The following is a 19,271-nucleotide window of genomic DNA, read 5'->3' as shown; positions in this document are numbered from 1 at the left end:
AAGGTTCCTCTTATGTCACTAGTCATCTCCCTCAATGCCTCATTCCAAAATAAAACAGAATAATTTGACATTTGTCTCAGAATAATGTACATTTATGACCTTATGTTGATGTTGCATTGTCTTTTTTGCATTTGTGGAAATTCTCTATAGCAACCATACCATAATATATGTGTGTCACTATTTCAGGTGGGGAACATCAACATATGTTTTCTATACATCTTGAAGATTGTAAAAATGCCAAAGTTGTTGTTGCGACCGTTAGGTCGCTGTTTATTGGAACAGAGGGCACCAAATGCTGATTCTCTATGTGTGTCTGTATCTCTCTCTCTCTGTCACCCACCTAATATGGTGCCATGATGATGTCACATATGACACATTATGTCTGACGTCACAATATTGAGCCCGCTGCCCATATATGGGCTTAACATGGGGAACCCATGCTAACCACTGTCTAGATCTCCATATATGGGCATAAAAGGGACAAGCCATGAATATGTTTGACGTCACAATATTGAGCCCATATATGGGCTTAACATGGGGAACCCATGCTAAACACTGTCTAGATCTCCATATATGGGCATAAAAGGGGCAAGCCATGAGCCCACTGACAGTCAGGGATCTCCATAATAGCGACCTAAGTAATGGTCGCAGATAGATAGCATGCGAATAATCCCATAAATGGGAATGACCCCATGGTGTCAATAACTACTGGAGAAGCGACCGTAAGGTCGCTTCTCGCCCTTAGGGCGTCTTACTGGTGATCCAGTTTAGACGAATTTTAACATTTTTTGTGTTTATTTGGGTTTTTATGCACTACACATGATGTAATTATGGCAAACCCTCATATCAATTCTTCATGAAAAGACAAAAATGGGGTGAATGGTTTCTGTCGGATGTATAGTTAGGAGCTATGTTTATTTAAAGTTTTTATTTTGCACAGCCAAAAATCCAGGACGGACACAACATATGATTAAAAAAAACATATATCGGACAAAGATTGGCTCTGGGAACATCAAAATTCATTAACTAGACACCTTAAGGATTATAAAAAGGTAGGTTAGAAAAATATATCTTATATTTAACAATAACAAAAAGTTTAATATTTGTATTAAAGATAGTTACATAGCCTACTGTTGTACATTGGTATGTATGCTAAATATAATAGTAAAATATGCCATATATAAGGTTGGAGGGAGTGAAAAATATCCATGTAATATATAGGGGTGCCTCGGATGAAAAAAGTATTTATAGGGTTGTCTTGACCCAAAAAAGTTTGGGAACCCCTGGTCTAGATATGATGGCTTTTAGAAACACACCAACTGGTTGCTGGTCCTAACAAGAACCATCCTGGTCCTAATTAGAACCATGGGGGAGGGTAACACATCAGTCCACACACACTCAACAGGTTGACTCTGCATTCAGCCCATACGACCCCGCCCACTCTGTTGATGTGATTGCGTGGTGCTTTCAGCTGGTGGATTAGAGGCAGTCAGACTATCACAACATCGACAACATGAAAGCTGCTTCATTTTACAACAAAAACATTTTGATGGAGAGCCCTGAGGTAAGATGAATTCAAATTTGAAAGTGCAATCAATTTTATGCCTAATGTTCGTTTCCACAACGTGGTTAAAGTGTTTGATAAAATGCTCGTAGACGTATTTATGATTCTGACGCAGGGAACAGGGACTTACTGCACTATGCCCCGTAGACACTCCAAACATGTACAAATGTGAAAATAAAGGTGCTTAACCCCAAGCCCTAAATGTTAACTGGCTCTACGGGGTAGTAGTTTAATGTAATAATCCATATCTTTCAATAAAGAAGTGTTTTAATGCCGTCTGTGGCCGATTCTGTGGGAAGTTCCCAATGGGCGGTATTGACGGTAGTGACGGGGCGCATCTGGTGAAACCCGGAATTACACTAAATGTAACTGGAAGTAAACGAGGGTGAAAAAATGGCGTTCGGCCACAGACGGCATTAAAACACTTCTTTATTGAAAGATATGGATTATTACATTAAACTACTACCCCGTAGAGCCAGTTAACATTTGGGGCTTGGGGTTAAGCACCTTATTTTCACATTTGTACATGTTTGGAGTGTACTACGGGGCATAGTGCAGAAAGGATTCTTGGATCCCTAGGGGGTCTAAATTCTGACGTGTACAGGGTCCATTTGGTTCCATTTGTATGCCGTCAGAGTCAAAGGAAAACATTTTTTTTAGAACCACTGCCCTAAATCACGGTTCTCAAACTTAACATTTCAAGGTCTCCCCTTACTCGGACAGTGTACAAATGGAACCATGGTGGAGGGGGGGAGCTGGGCTCAGTTCTACAAGTAGATTGTTTTTAGTGATGCTAAAAATAACTTTATTTTTTTTAAATGAGAACCCTGAATTTTATGCTAATTTCAATTGGAATCCTGAAGTAACATTTTAATTTAATTTAAAATGTATTTAGCTACACTTATGTTGACAATACAATTTTAATGCTGGTCTTTAAGCTATAGACTGAAATAATTGAAGTGGGTCATGTTTGCACGTTTGGAATTATAACAGCTGAAATCAATGATATATCAGTGTTCTGATACTAGCCTGTGGGCCGCATTAAGTGAAGGTGGGGGCTGCATGTGGCCCCCGGACCGCCAGTTGCCCATGTACAGTTGTGCTTGAAATTATTCAACCCCCCTGTCTTACAATTTGTATTGCTGCTTGGGCTTGTGCTGAATCAGGGGTCTGTCTGGGGAGGATTGTGTACATGTCCTACTGTACTGTACTGTACCTTTTCTTCCCAAGGACCCCCGGTTTGATATGCATTTGACCATGGACCCCATTTGATACTATTGTTTTTCTTCTTTCTATCTCTCCCCAATTTACGCTAAAATCATCTGTGCTTATTTACAGTAACTCTGAGAGTGTACAATGGAACCAAATGGACCCTTAGAGTCCATTTAATAAAACAAACATGAGAGAAAATGCTATGTAAATATTTGTTTAGATTAGATGTTCCATCTATCTGCTGACAAAAAAGTAATTATTGTCAATGAATATAACTAGACTAAAATGTGACCAATAAAAAAATGTGTAAATAGCTGAAGCTCAAAACGCTCACGATGCATCAGTCTGGCTCTAAAAGATTTGGGAGAAAAAGTCTTGATTTTTATTATTGTGCCACGGACAAGGCCAAGTCTTGCCACAGACACATCTGTCCACGTATGGACATGTTGGTGAGCCCTGTCAACAGTTGCGTTTGTTTTCTGTGCAGAGATCTGCGTCTCCTGGAGGAGGGAGGAGAGGAGGGAGCGAGCTGACCGACGGGCCGCCTGGCTCCGCCCCCCCTCGCCACCTACAGAACGGGTACACACACACACACCTGTCCTTGTAGTAGTGCTGACCCGACGCCTCACAGCGCGAGGCGATGTGAGCTTGTAGATCTGTTCTATATGTATGTCAAATTTTCCCCTCAGAATAGGGAGGGACGCTAGGGTTCAAGTGGTAGATGTAAAAAAGAAGTTCCTATCACAAAAAGATTTAGTGGCCCCTGTAGTAACTCTGTAGAACCCCTGGATAAAGTTTTCTGTCTCCACATTTTTCTCAAATTAGGGTCCAGGGACCCCCAGGCGTCCTTGAGGGAGTTCCAGGGGGGCCCCAGATAGATGGATAGTTACGAGTCCCAGTAATGCGAGTCCCAGAGATAGAAATTACATTCAATGGGGGTCCGTAGCTCAATGGATGTAAAACTGGGGGAAATCAAAATGCTTGAGAATCACTGCTTAAGCCGTAAATATCTTCTCTTGTGGAGGTCCCTCTTGTTTTCAACTGGGGGTCCGCCAACTGATGTGTGTCAATTCATGTCAAGTTCTTGACATGAAAAGGTTTTCTCTAAAGTGCACAGAGCCCTTTGGGGTCACAATTTTTCACCGATAACGTTATAACCTGGTGTCTTTACAGAAAGGGTCCACTGAAGGGGTCCACGAGCCACAAGAGTAGTCCTAGGAGACGCAGTCCCAGCAAAGACGGGTAAGCATCAGTTGTCAACTTCTATAGTTGTTATTCCACTAGGGCAGTGGTTCTCAACTTTTTCAGGCCGCGACCCCCAAAATAATCATATTTCAACTGGGGACCCCCCACCCTGACAAGCACTTGGAATTGTAGGAGTTGGCGTTACATTTAGTTTGACTCAATCTATTTTGTTAAAATAGCCGATCTACATGCTCACAACGCCTCGCAACACCCCTAATATTTGACAATTTGTTCAATGTTTGAACAGAGATACTAAAAAGGTCTTAAAAGTCCTTCATTTGTCACTTTATAAATGTGCAGATGACCCTGTATACACTTTAGTGCAGGAACAAACCCTCAAAAAGAACTTTGACTTTGGTTCCTGCACTACTTGTGCTGTATGTTTTTCTGTTTACTGTTGAGTGAGAAAACAATGTTAACATTAAGCTAAACATCTGGGGACCCCGCAAAATAATTTAGGGACCCCCCTGGGGGTCCCAACCCACAGGTTTAGAACTACTGCACTAGGGTTAGGGTTAGTGTTTTTAACCTACCTCTACACATTTCCTTAATTACCATAGCATGTGTATGCCTGTTGTAAGTCACTCTGCTTTAAGAGTGTCTGCTTTAATGCCTACATTGTCAATTGTACAGGGAGCTGGGCCTTAGTGGCCGGTCACGGTCTAGGTCATTGTCCTGGTTTAGGGGACTGAGCGAGGAGAGAACCAGTGCCAACAGCCGCCCACATAGCCGGAGCCGCAGCCCTGGAGACAGCTACCGGTACGTAGAGCCATACGATTATTATCGCTCAAATGTGTTAATCTGCGATTTTCCTCCACGATAACCTACAATTTCTGTAAAGTGCACAGAGCCCTTGGGGGGGGGGGGTGATTGCACTATACATAAAATGACACAGAAACACTAACATGCATTTGTTTCACCGATACACTGTCACAATTTTTCACGTTATAACCTGTTGCCGTACAGAAAGGGTCCACTGAACTAGTTGGCACTTTTTATAGTTGTTAATCCACTAGGCTGAGGGTTAGTGTTTTTAACCTACCTCTACACATTTCATTAATTACCATAGCATGTGTATGCCTGTTGTAAGTCGCTCTGCATTAAGAGTGTCTGCTTTAATGCCTACATTGTCAATTGTACAGGGAGCTGGGCTGCAGTGGCCGCACTGGCCGATCACTGTCTAGGTCACTGTCCAGGTCTAGTACTCCGAGTGAGGAGAGAACCAGTGCCAAGAGCCGCCCGCCGTACAGCAAGGGTCCACTGAAGGGGTCCACGAGCCACAAGCGTGGTCCTAGTAGACGCATTCCCAGCAAAGACAGGTAAGCACTAGTTGGCACTTTTTTATAGTTGTTAATCCACTAGGCTGAGGGTTAGTGTTTTTAACCTACCTCTACACATTTCATTAATTACCATACATCCACACGGTGTAGTGTCATCAGTGGGTTGTACCTAGGGGGGCGGAGTTGCACTCGGGGGAAAACACAGATTTCCCCCAGCTGGTATAGACGGTGGGATTCGGGGTTTTCAAACTCATATGCTGTAAAAGTATACTGATCTAAAAGCAGGCGTCATGGCTTGCCAGATCACAGGCACAGAACCTTGTTGCCACTCGACAAGGAATGCTATATTAGCAAATTAAACAAGAGTCCGACTGGAATGTTGTCCTGACTGGACAAAGGATCCAACACAACACAATGGCCCGAGGTTATCGGATTTAATCGCTTGGTAAGAGACACTATTACATTTTCTATAGATATGATCAATTAAACTCATCATAATATCAAAAAGCAAAAGCCATTCATTCATCAATGATGTTTATAGAACACGGTTTAGTGAATTCCAAGTACAGGAGACATCGCCATTACAGTTTGGAAATGCAGTCAACATGCAGCGATTTACACACAAAACAAGCCAAACCCTAGACTATCCTTGTTTAAAAACCTACAGAAAACACAATTGTTAATCTGGCAATGAACACGGAGCTAAAGCAGTGTGTAAATCCTGCATGATATTAAATGACGCACTTCGCCAAATCGTAATGGCGTCGGTACGTGCTGTTCACAAAACAGTCTCTAAACTGTACTTCAAATTCACTATAAACATTATTGATGACTTAATGGCTGTTGGGTTTTGATATTATGGTAAGTTTAATTGATCATATCTTGTAATAGTGTCTCTACCAGGCGATTAAACACTGTGCATATGTAAACATGTTTGGTAACAAAGAGGACAAAGGAGGTGACCAGAAGACCCCAAAACACCCTCGCCCCCATTTTTTCACCGACCAGCGGTTCTTGTATTCTTGTATTTGTTTTACAGAGGATAAGGTTTGAAATAAGTTCAGGGTTAGGCATAGTTTTACTGAGGTTCAGTTTAGTAATAAGGTTATGTTTTGGCACAGTTTTACTGAGGTTACGTTTAGGAACACCAGGTGAATCCCGGCGGGTTTGCCCCGGGGCGACTTTGTTTTGGGGTGAGTGTTTTGGTATTCAGACGGAGATGGAAAGAGGGTTTCCCTCTTTCCATCTCCGTCTGAATACCAAAACATCTCAGTGGTGCTTGTGCTGAAACTTGACTCATGCAATAAGATATAAGGATAATCTGATAAACCACATGAACCCCAGCTTACGTATTCTGGGGGGAACATAAACCAAACATTGCCAATCTAGCTCACAGTTACAACGCGTCGCGTTCCGACGCGCTGTGAGCTCATAGATTGTCAATGTTTGTTTTTTTTAGTCACATATATCTTAATAAGTCAACTTTTCCGAGGGCGACTGGACGATTGTTCCAGCTGTCCTTCTGATGGATTTTTCTTAGCTGACAATGTTTCAATCGTCCATAAAATAGCTCTGAAAGTTATCCAAACGATCGTGTATGATGTAACTCTATGAGGCAGATCGTTCTGTTTTCCCCCGGGACAAAATCGAATGGGCGTTCCCGTCTATCTCCGTGTCAATGTATAGCATGTGTATGCCTGTTGTAAGTCGCTCTGCATTAAGAGTGTCTGCTTTAATGCCTACATTGTCAATTGTACAGGGAGCTGGGCTGCAGTGGCCGCACTGGCCGATCACTGTCTAGGTCACTGTCCAGGTCTAGTACTCCGAGTGAGGAGAGAACCAGTGCCAAGAGCCGCCCGCCGTACAGCAAGGGTCCACTGAAGGGGTCCACGAGCCACAAGCGTGGTCCTAGTAGACGCATTCCCAGCAAAGACAGGTAAGCACTAGTTGGCACTTTTTTATAGTTGTTAATCCACTAGGCTGAGGGTTAGTGTTTTTAACCTACCTCTACACATTTCATTAATTACCATAGCATGTGTATGCCTGTTGTAAGTCGCTCTGCATTAAGAGTGTCTGCTTTAATGCCTACATTGTCAATTGTACAGGGAGCTGGGCTGCAGTGGCCGCACTGGCCGATCACTGTCTAGGTCATTGTCCAGGTCTAGTACTCCGAGTGAGGAGAGAACCAGTGCCAAGAGCCGCCCGCACAGCCGTTCATGTTCCTGGTCTAGGACTCGCAGCAGAGGACGCAGCGTAGCGCACAAGGTACTGAATGCTTGAGCTCAGTTACCGTCAATCACATGGATTCTCAGTCGCCGCGACTGATTTCAGCCTTTGGATCTCATAGAATTCAAGATGTCCATGACAACATATTGACATCAGTGTTGTAACATACAGAGGGACGGACGAGATTTAAAAGTTTTGATAGTAATTTGCGACCTACAGTTGCAATAAGCCTCTTATTATTACGTTTGTGTGGCATGTACACAGTCATTATTTGCATTTGACTCAGAAATTGTTCATGGCCGATAGGGAAAATAAGTGAGTTTTTTCTGTAACATATAAAAAGGACTTTTTAAGGGATAGTTCGGATTTTTTGAAGTGTGGTTGTACGAGTTATTTATACATACTATAAGCTTTGCCCGTCCGCAGTAGTAGTTAGTAGGTAGTCAATAGTTATACAGCAGCAGAGGTCAAAATTCATAAACACACAAACGTGTACGTGTGTATATGCTATTTTTCAGCTCTGTGTACACATGGGGAACTTTTGTAAACATTGACTCTCTGATCCGAGAGTTAACGCCGTCCAACTCATGCTGGATCGAGCAATCAGTCCTCTGCAGTGTTTTCACGTCAAGCTATAGTACCCCCTAGTACCGGTTTGAACCCCAGCAGAACGGGTAGTAAAAATGTACTAGGTACAAATGGAAAAGCAATACAATGGAGTAGAGTAATTCACGTATTTGTTACCTACTTAGGACCTTTACCAGTAAAAAGAGCTTCCATATTAGGACCGGTGGACAAGTTAGGACCAAAATCAGTCCTCTGCAGTGTTTTCACGTCAAGCTATAGTACCCCCTAGTACCGGTTTGAACCCCAGCAGAACGGGTAGTAAAAATGTACTAGGTACAAATGGAAAAGCAATACAATGGAGTAGAGTAATTCTCGTATTTGTTACCTACTTAGGACCTTTACCAGTAAAAAGAGCTTCCGTATTAGGACCGGTGGACAAGTTAGGACCAAAATCAGTCCTCTGCAGTGTTTTCACGTCAAGCTAGTACCCCCTAGTACCGGTTTGAACCCCAGCAGAACGGGTAGTAAAAATGTACTAGGTACAAATGGAAAAGCAATACAATGGAGTAGAGTAAAGCTGGTACTGTGTAATGGAAAAAGCACCTGTCACTTGGTTTATTTTTGTCGGACGGGCAAGTTTAGTAAGAGATGTTATTACGTTTCGGCTTCCACTGAAGATCAGCTGGGAAACAACACGTTGTCAGATGATGGTTCTGAGGAAGGCTTCAGTGGATGTAATGGCATCTCTTACTGAACTTGCTTGTCCAACAAAAAAACAATAAATCAGACTCCATCCCTGTCCAGTTGCCTGCCTCTCCAAACTGGCGGTGCACCTTATACTGTAGTTAGTAAGTACATTGACTATGGATGAGCTTCATCTACATCCCCACTTCAAAAGATCCGAAATATTTTTAAAAGTTGTTCATGTTTATGCTTCTTTAATTATGTAACTGCTGTAACAAACATATGTGTTTCTTTTGTAGGTGGCCGAAGACATAGTGGAGGACTCTGAAAGTACCTGCAATGACAGTGACTACAGTTACAAGCCAAGGGCGTCGGAGGAATCTTCTAGTGAAGCAGAGTCAGAACCAACTCTTGAAAAAAAAAGTGACTTCAATGGCGGTAACAAGCAGGCTGAGAAGACAGACTCCTCTAGCAACAAAGAGGAATCATCGTCACCAGTCAAAATAAAGAAAATTGTGAAGACCTACAGCAAATGTCGAATTGCTTCAGAAGAAAAGAGCGATTCTATGACTGTCAGTGAGGTCGTCAAAGTACATGGAAAAAAAAAATACCACCAGAAGAAAAATTATTGCCTTTACTGCTGCGAACCACAAGCAAAAATTGCAAGACATCTTGAACGACGGCATAAAGAAGAAGTGGAAGTTGCAAGTGCAATAATGTTTCCAAAGAAGTCGAAGGAAAGAAGGGTTCAACTGGATCTGCTCAGAAAAAAAGGAAATCAGGCAAACAACATTGCAACTCTCAAAGAAGGCAAGGGGACACTGGTTCCTTGCAAACAACAGAGCGATGCGAAGAGTAATTTTCAGGACTATACACATTGTTTTGCGTGCGGTGGTTATTTAAAACGCAAGTTCATGTGGAAGCATGCAAAACGCTGCACACTTGCCAAGAAGGTTCGCAATACAATGTCTGTAAAGACAAGAATCCAGGTTCTCTGCGCTGGTGCTCAACCAGTTTCTAAAGATGTGAGCAGGAAGCTATGGACGCTTGTTAATAAAATGCAGCAGGATGACATTTCCCGTGCTGTCAAAGAAGACGCATATATTCTGAAGGTTGGAGAAAAAATGTTTAACAAGCAACGTGAGACTGCCTCACAACCTGATAATGTTCGGGCGATTATGCGAGGACTGGGGAATCTGCTGATCAACGGGAGGAAGCTGACCCCGGTAAAAGAGATTAAGGATTATATCCGTCCACAAAATTTTCAACACTTCATCCGTGCTGTCAGAGCAACATCTTTGTATGTAGAAGAGACAAACCGGTTTGGGAAACCCACACTAGCCGCAAAGCTAGGAATATACATCCAGAGAGTAGCTGATGTCTTAGAGGCTGAAGCCCTTTCGTCACAGAATGATGATTTGAAGAAGTGTGTCCAAGGATTCAGAAGCCTGTACAGTCTTAGGTGGAATGAGCTCATCTCTGCTGCTGCATACCGCACTATTGAAGAGAATAAATGGAACAAACCCAAGATCCTTCCATTAGCAGAAGATGTAAAGAAAATGCACATGCACATGAGTGACAAGCAGAAAATGTACTATGATGAGTTGTTGGATGTGGAAAACCAAACCAAGAGTGAAAGAAAAGGAATTTGGAGCAATCTTGCTAAAGTGACTCTGGCACAGATTATCACCTTCAATAGAAGAAGAGAAGGCGAGGTCTCTAACATGCTATTGCAAACGTATGTCTCCAGGGACATGTCCAAAATTAATGAAGATATTGAGCTAGCACTGTCAGAGGTGGAAAAAAAGCTCTGCCATCATTTTGAACGTGTGGAAATTCGAGGGAAGCGTGGAAGGAAAGTGCCTGTCATCCTTACTCCAGCAATGGTGCAATCTCTGGATCTGCTAGTGAAGGAGAGGAGTTCATGTGGAGTGGTGGATGGAAACCGCTTCTTATTTGCCAGACCAGAGTATGACACAAGATTCAGGGGGTCTGACTGCATTCGTGAGTTTGCTAAAGAGTGTGGGGCCGAAAAACGGAAAGCTCTGACCTCCACAAGCATGAGAAAACAAGTGGCTACTCTGTCTAGAGTCCTGAATCTACATGACACCGAACAAGATCTTTTGGCAGACTTCTTGGGACACGACATAAGGGTACACAGGAAGTTTTACCGCCTTTCTGAAGGGACTTTACAGTTGGCAAAAATCAGCAAGTTACTGATGGCCTGTGAACAAGGCAGACTGGCAGAGTTCAAGGGGCAAAGTCTGGACCAGATAACTATCTCCCCTGATGGTAATAAATTATGAGTTGTAAGGGAAAAGTTGTGTGTTGCCTGTATAATTTAAACTTGCACTTATTAAATTGGATGCCAACTTCATTTTCTTTGCTGTCCTGCAGATACTGCAATTACAGAAGATTCCAACTCCGAGTCGGACTCTGAGGATCCAGCCGGAAAAGGTTTGTGTATATTTAAATTGGTGTGCTTGATGACAGTAACTCTTCCTCTTTTTTTTTTCTTTTTTTTTGGTTACTTGTTTTAATGTTGACATTCCAGACGTGTAAAGCCTGTGATAATTTTTTGGTTGTGTGGCATAGGATTAACCTTCCTATATAGGCTATATAATTGTGTTTTCTCTGAATGTTTTTCCAGGAGGAGGAGGACAGTCAATGAAGAGACAGAGGGTGCAAGCTGTGAATCCACTCCAGGGGAGCGGGCAGAGGTTACATCATCGCCCTCCACACGCCAAGAGTTCAAAAGGTGAGCTTGCGGGAACTCCTTACCAAAGGAGTTACCAAAATAACTAATCTTAGCCCAAATCCGCCCTCCAAATACAACAGTGATGCCAACTTTATTTTCTTTGCTACCTTGCAGGTTCATCTAAAGTCATGGAAGATTCCAACTCCAGCGAGTCTGAGTGTGAGGATCCACCCGGAAAAGGTTAGTGTATATTAGAAAAGTTGGTACAGTGTGCTTGATCACAGTAACTCTTCCTTTCATTTTTTTTGTTACTTGTTGTTTTAATGTTGACATCCCCAGACGTGTAAAGCCTGTGATAATTTTTTGGTAGTGTGGCATAGGATTAACCTTCGTATATAGGCTATATAATTGTGTTTTCTCTGAATGTTTTTCCAGGAGGACAGTCAATGAAGAGACAGAGGGTGCAAGTTGTGAATCCACTCCAGGGGAGCGGGCAGAGGTTACATCATCGCCCTCCACACGCCAAGAGTTCAAAAGGTGAGCTTGCGGGAACTCCTTACCAAAGGAGTTACCAAAATAACTAATCTTAGCCCAAATCCGCCCTCCAAATACAACAGTGATGCCAACTTTATTTTCTTTGCTTCCTTGCAGGTTCATCTAAAGTCATGGAAGATTCCAACTCCAGCGAGTCTGAGTGTGAGGATCCACCCGGAAAAGGTTAGTGTATATTAGAAAAGTTGGTACAGTGTGCTTGATCACAGTAACTCTTCCTTTCATTTTTTTTGTTACTTGTTGTTTTAATGTTGACATCCCCAGACGTGTAAAGCCTGTGATTATGTTTTGGTAGTGTGGCATAGGATTAACCTTCCTATATAGGCTATATAATTGTGTTTTCTCTGAATGTTTTTCCAGGAGGACAGTCAATGAAGAGACAGAGGGTGCAAGCTGTGAATCCACTCCAGGGGAGCGAGCAGAGGTTACATCATCGCCCTCCACACGCCAAGAGTTCAAAAGGTGAGCTTGCGGGAACTACTTACATGCTCATAGACGAGTCAGAGTGATGTCTGAGGCTGATATGTGAGCACAAAGATTTTGTTAGTCTGATCCCATTCAGGGTCAGAAGTTGGCGGTAATGCACCAAAATATGATTGCCAACCGCCGTAAAACCACAAGTAGATTTAAGCTGAGGCTGTGACAGGGAGATAGACTGACCAGAGCTATGCCCACCGGCTTATGTCAGTTAAGATGTACTACATATTGCACCCACACCGGCTGTCTCAGCTCAAACCCAAGCTATTTCATTTAGACACTTCAGCTCAGAAATAACCAGACAGTTAATGAACCATTTACCATTTATTAACCATTACCATATTAACCATTACCCATATATGCAATGATATTGCATTAAGTTTGGCGGTGTGACTCTGCTCATGTGATATTACAGATTCCTGTGCAAACATGACACAGATCTTCAATCACGAATCCCCCAGAGCAGAGCATTTGATTCAATTCAATTCAATTCAAGTGTCAAATCACAACAAGTTGTCACAAGACACTTTACATGTACACTCTGAGCAAGCAATTTGCGACAGTGGCAACGAAAAACTCCCTCTTAACTGGGAGAAACGTCAGGCAGACCCTAGGCTCTAGGGTGGGGCGGCCTTCTGCCTCGACTGTGTCGGGGGAAAGAAGAGAGAGGGAGAGACAGAGGAGAGACAGAAAGCATAAAATACAGTTTACCATAACATGGAACCTTCAATGCATAATTAAACAACCACAATCATAATACAATCCATAGAACACAGTACAATACACAGAATCATAGAACCACAGTACAAACACAGAATCAACCTATAACAATAATAACTAGATGCCACGGGGAGGAGGCCGGGGAGGTGGAGGGAATTTGAAAACAAGCAGCTGTACTCACCGCTTGAACAGAGAACAGAGGCTGCTTAAATGAACCGCCCGAGTTGCACTGTGGGTATGAGGGCGTGAGTAATTAGCTTGAAGCGAATGAGAATGACAAGAGGTTGAACATACTGACTTAAGGAGTACAACTGTATAACTGATAGCGAATGGGGGGGGTCCGGGGAGTGTGAATGAAGTACATGAACATTCTGCCTTCTGTGTCTACATGAATTATCGTTGCACTGAATTTTCTGTGGTCAACATATCCCTAATGGTGGGAAGGCAGGAAATTCAGACAGGTTTCCCCTTTCAGAAGCAGAAATACTTTATTGATACAACAGTGTAAATAATAAGGCTAAAATGTACACTATGAATGCAGTATTAATGTCAGAGTATACTAGAATATCATGCATTGAATTATTGTACAACACTTGGTAAGTCAGTAGTGCACATTTTAAGATGTAAATTATGGGGTTATAGCCCATATAAATTAAGAAGTAAATTATGGGGTTATAGCTGCGGATAAGTCCAATTGTTTGATAACCAGGCAGAAATAAATTACCGTGGGGCATCTTGTTGGAAAGAGTCTCGCAATGAATGTACTGTATACTTTAATGTTTAACAATTTTCGACATATTTTCTTGCATATTAAATGTATATTGCAATCCCATTGCTAAGGTACCAAACAGCCTAAAAGAAAGAAGTGGTCAACGGAGGAGGTGAAAGCAGTTGAAAGCTCTTTGATGGAGTTCATCCGAATGGGGAGGACACCTGGAAAGCAGGATTGTGAGAAGTGCATCGCTGCGTCGCCTCAAGCACTATCTGAAAGGACCTGGCAAGCAGTGAAATTCTTTGTTTACAACAGAATCGTTTCAGAGCAGAGGATGTAGCCTTTTCTCTTTGTGTCTGTCTTCTGTGCCTCTCTCTCTGTCGCTCTCTGTCTCTGTCTCTCCTTGATCAGCCATCTCATTTTATTGTGTGTATTTTCCATTTGTTTTAAATTTTGTGTAAAAAAAAAGGGGGGCACGGCGCAGTCGGTAGCGCTGTCGCCTTACAGCTAGAAGGTCCTGGGTTCAATTCCTGCTGGGGACACTGTGGGCGCTGGGGGCGTGTTCCCTCCTCCACGTCATCAGTGCCCATACCCTGGGTGGGGTTGGCGAAAGGGCCTTTCTGTTTGGAATTTGCATGTTCTCCCTGTGTCTCCTAGGGTAGGTACCCTCACAAAAAACATGCAGTAATCCTGGTCTCTAATGCCTCCCCCTGGCCAGCCGGGACGCTTGATGGAGGGGAAGGGAACTGGTTGGAATAACGTGTTCCTTCCACGCGCTACGTCCAACCAGGGAAACTCCCCCCTGTCAGGTGACAAGAAGGTCAGTTGGCTCTCATGCCTGAAGGAAGCATGAGCTCGGCCCTGGCCTCCCTACTGTGGGGGACTGGTGTAGTGCTGGTGTAGGGCTGGTGTAGTGCCCAGGATCACTTAGGAAATTGGCACCGGGTGAAAAAAATGGGTTACAAAAATCGCGGGAAAAATATTAAGAAAAAAAAAAGTTGCATGCTGAATGAATAGCCGATCTACAAGCTCACAACGCGTCGCACTGTGCGACGCGTTGTGAGCTTGTAGATCTGGTATTTTCAGAGTGCAACACCTGAGCGCAACCATACATAAGATGACTTGTCTTTTAGTTCTATTGGATTTTAGTACTACTCCACTAGTTCCTCTTTACATTTTGTTTTTATTTTTTTTTAAAGTTTATTTGTTGAGGAAATGGTCAAAATATTTAGTCTTAGTCATCATAGCTTAGTCTTCATTTGGTTTTCGTCAGTGAAAAAAGGTAGTCGACAAAACATTTTTCATCATAGTTCTAGTCGCCGAAATCAACACAGGGTACAACCCATCTTGCCGTGTCCGTTGCACCCAGGGGGCCGTGTTGTAAAATCCCAGCTCGCTACTGCCAGAGTCCCCTGAGGGCCACGTGTTGTGCAGCCCAGCTTGTTGTACATTTCATATGATTGAAAAATAAAAGATCATCCATTGTTATTAGAGCTACACGTTTATGTTGCTCAATAAAAAGTTGCTTTGTTTTGCCACACTCCAGAGTATACTTCCTTCTTTAAATGACAGCTGTGAGATGTTTTGATGCCATGTTCATTTGTACAGTATATAAAACAGTAGACATTGCAGTAGACATCAGATATAACAATCTTGAAATATTGTCAATACTAGGTTTATGCAGTCAAAATTCAAAAAGTAGACTAGTACTACACCAGAGGAATGTATAACATGTTTTATTTTTTCAGACCAAAAAATGAACAATTTTAAAATATTTATACGATACGATAATACTTTATTGTCAGTTCACACTGAAATTTGTCTTGCGACCCAGCAGCCATGTATGCAACAATAAACAGTACACACATTTGACATGACACAAGAAAAACAAAACAAAATACATACATAAAGACATACGAAGACAAGAGCAGTGTCCACCTCTCAGCCTACCCCTGGCCTATAACTCCTGATTAAGCCTCAGTGTCGTCTGATGGACAAAGGACCTCTTCAGTTTGACCTTATTGTATGTAGGAACACTATCTCCTTCCTGAAGGCAACAACCTATATTCTCCATACAAAGCATGGCTAGTGTTTGAAGTGATATTCCTTGCCAACCTTATCATACTGTCATTATACGTAGTTGTATAGAGCCTCTGAAGTGGTTGTCCAACAATCTTTGAACAAATGTTCAGTTGCTGCAGCAGTTGTGACTTTAAGGCTACGGACAGACATCCATACCAGGTGGTACTACAGTACTGAAGAACACTCATAATAACAGAAGTGAAAAACAAAAGAAGAATCTGTCTACTAGCGCCAAAAGATCTCAGACGGCGAAGGAAATAGACTCTTTGCTTTGTCTTCTTACCCACTGATTCAATCTGGTCTTTCCATGACAGAAGGTGGTCAATTACTACTCCTAGGTATGTATACGAACATACCTGGTTGATCTGTTCACTATGAATAGTAATGGGGGATCTGTGTATCTCTAGTGGGGCACCAAAAACAATCTCCTCTGTCTTTTTTGTGTTAATGATAAGAGCGTTGTTATCACTCCACTCCACCACCTTATTTACTCTGTGTTGGTGCAGTCCAGGATCACGGTTAGCCAAAAACATTTTAGTTTTGTACTTTACTTTTGATGCTAATACTTTTGTACATACTTTTGTACTTTTACTAAGTAAAACATTTGATTACTTTTTCCACCACTGCAAAACTGTACTGCCATTTGAGGCATTGATTTCTCATTTCTGCATTAATGGTTTTACTCCTAGGTCTAGAGATAGGGCTGTGTTGTGACCCTCTGATATGGCCATGGAGATTTTGCAGTATGTTTTTTTTCCCCCCCTAAGACAAAATACATATGGAGGATGGAATAAAAACACAAATTGGTACTTATTTGATTGTTATTAAGTAAACTAAAGCTGTTTTTATTTGTATCACATTAAAAACGGGTGATTCATTCTATATAGATGATTAAACTCATAAGAGCCAATGAGGTGAAGTTACTGACCAAAAAGTTTTAGCTTTCGTTCTTTTGTTTGGAGACGGTCCTAACAAGTAGGGTAAAAATGTGGTAATTTATAGTTTTCCCTTCTTTAAATCTGAGGTGATTGTATTAAAATAGATTTTTTTCCACATTCAGGAGTGTAGTTTATATGTTTCTACAATGTTTAGAAAGTGTGGTCCTGAAAAGGTCAGCATTAATCAGAGGTCCTATAGTTTTCCCTTCTTTAAATCTGAGGTGATTGTATTAAAATAGATTTTTTTCCACATTCAGGAGTGTAGTTTATATGTTTCTACTATGTCTAGAAAGTGTGGTCCTAACGAGGTAAGCAATAACCTCGGGTCCTAAGTAGATAACAAATACAAGTATGTGTGTGTGTGTGTGTGTGTGTGTGTGTGTGTGTGTGTGTGCGTGTTTGGACGCAGCTCGTTCCCATCATCGATCAGAGAGCCATTGATCTTGGCACACAGGCGTAGTAACGAGTATAACCGCATTAGCCTCGACTGCTTGGCTGCCTGTTCCTTTCCTTAACTATGAGCGTGTACAAATGTAAACAAATGGTCCATTTGGGTCCATTTTTACACTCTCAGAGATGAATGAACACTCCGGATTTTACTCTGTGCTGCCATGCTCCCTAGTTCTCTCTCTCTCTCTCTCTCTCTCTCTCTCTCTCTCTCTCTCTCTGTCTCTGTCTCTCTCTCGCTCTCCCTCTCCCCCTCTCTGTCTCTCCTGTCTACCAACCTATTGCGTGCCTTTTGTGGGCATATGCCGGTGGGAAGTGCATGTCGACACAAAGCAGGGTGGGGCCAGGCGGGCACAGACGGAAAGCGTGGGCATATAGGCCGTATATATGCAGAGAACGGAACAGCAGGCGCCTGGCACAGCGACTGGTGGTGATGATGATGATGAGTTTGACATTAACAAGCTGTCAGTACCCACACATCACTGCATCTACCGCAGCAACAACAACAACAACACCCCCCCCCCCCCCCCCCACACACACACACACACACACACACACACACACACACACACAGATCCTTATGGGTCTACTTTTACACTCTCAGAGTTAAACCGACACTCAGGATTTTGCTGTGTATTGTTTGACGACTGTGTGTATATATATATAAAGCTACTGCCTCAAGCTATCTGCCCACTCCCGGATGGCTGAAAATGTGCTGGTAGAAATGACCGCTGTACAGAGGCTTACAGCGGCACAGAACACTGCGACCAACACATCAACGTTTCCCTGGTGGAATAAGTCGGTATCGAACGGCCGAAATGTATTTGGGGACAATCTGATTGCTTATACGTTAACACATTTCTGTATTTGAGCTGATGCCAGTAAATCATACTGAGGAATGAGGAATGCTTTTTTTCTTTCGCTACAGTATTGGCTCTCTCCTCTCTCTCTCTCTCTTTCACTCTCTCTCTCTCCCTCTCTCAAACACACACACACACACACACACACACACACACACACACACACACACACACACACACACACACACACACACACACACACACACACACACACACACACACACACACACACACACACACACACGCACACACACACACACACACACACACACACACACACACACACACACACACACACGCACATTTGCACGCGCACACATGCTGTAAAGCCCTACCTCACTTGAAAAGGCTTAAGCCTTTTAGAATTTATGCTTCGGTATTACACTTTTACAAGTTGAACTTTCCTTTCAGGTTTCAATTTGCTTTCTATAGCTTGAGTGTACATTGATTTGTGTGAAAGGATCTCCATTGACTGACACATAACAATGCTATATTGGCTCATGCCTCTGAGGCACATCTCCCAGTTCCAGACGATCACCAACACCAAATAACATTTTCCCAAGTAAACTGACATTTCACAGAAGTCCTCTGGGAGAGCCGTTTTGGCTGCGCTGGCTCCATTTGAGTCGACAGGGAGCCATGCTGCCCACGTCACACCCATGGGAGAGACACCTCTCTGGGTAAATAGTCTAACACGTGCAGACACACACACGGCCCCGAGAGGAGCAGTTGTTCTACAATTCAACGCAATTCCACATTTACTAATTAATACTTGCCTTACATAAAGCATGGCAAGTTCAAAGTCAAGTAGATCTCCATGGGGTCTGTTTATTTTAATGAATAAAACATTATTTTAACCAATCTGTATGGAATACAATATGATATACAGTAACTAGTACATCTACAACATTGAGGTGGTCTCCCTGCCCTCCTATTGAGAAATGCAGACCCTCTGTTTGGGTGGAACGAAGCCCAGGAAGGACACAAATCTTACAGATTGTAGCTTT

The 19,271-nt window shown here is 42.6% G+C and overlaps 2 protein-coding genes across 2 annotated transcripts; both read left to right on the top strand.

Moving 5' to 3' along the window:
• Positions 1 to 1,513: 1,513 nt before the first annotated feature.
• Positions 1,514 to 9,807, top strand: LOC308099457 (uncharacterized protein; the record flags this gene model as incomplete). Its single annotated transcript, XM_080448202.1, has 7 exons — positions 1,514 to 1,564; positions 3,264 to 3,355; positions 3,950 to 4,018; positions 4,655 to 4,687; positions 7,449 to 7,566; positions 9,078 to 9,368; positions 9,793 to 9,807. 7 exons carry the CDS (start codon positions 1,514 to 1,516, stop codon positions 9,805 to 9,807), a joined length of 669 nt encoding a protein of 222 aa, XP_080304328.1.
• Positions 9,808 to 10,853: 1,046 nt separating this feature from the next.
• Positions 10,854 to 14,312, top strand: LOC308099179 (uncharacterized protein). Its single transcript, XM_080447800.1, has 8 exons — positions 10,854 to 11,070; positions 11,176 to 11,235; positions 11,435 to 11,536; positions 11,651 to 11,716; positions 11,912 to 12,013; positions 12,128 to 12,193; positions 12,389 to 12,490; positions 14,066 to 14,312. The coding sequence occupies exons 1-8, from the start codon at positions 10,998 to 11,000 to the stop codon at positions 14,275 to 14,277; spliced, it is 783 nt and encodes a 260-aa protein (XP_080303926.1). The 5' UTR covers positions 10,854 to 10,997; the 3' UTR covers positions 14,278 to 14,312.
• The last annotated feature ends 4,959 nt before the right edge of the window (positions 14,313 to 19,271 follow it).

Source organism: Gymnoscopelus braueri (genome assembly GCF_963280865.1).
Source record: "Gymnoscopelus braueri genome assembly, chromosome: 13".
NCBI lineage: Eukaryota > Metazoa > Chordata > Actinopteri > Myctophiformes > Myctophidae > Gymnoscopelus > Gymnoscopelus braueri.
Note: the sequence above shows the minus strand (reverse complement) of the source record. Positions and strands in the feature narration are given on the sequence as shown.

Coding starts and splice junctions, on each gene's coding strand:
- LOC308099179 (XM_080447800.1), top strand. CDS start 10,998: ATGGCCTGTGAACAAGGCAGACTGGCAGAGTTCAAGGGGCAAAGTCTG. Junction 12,014..12,127: donor ACACGCCAAGAGTTCAAAAG/GTGAGCTTGCGG, acceptor GCTTCCTTGCAG/GTTCATCTAAAGTCATGGAA. Junction 12,194..12,388: donor TGAGGATCCACCCGGAAAAG/GTTAGTGTATAT, acceptor ATGTTTTTCCAG/GAGGACAGTCAATGAAGAGA.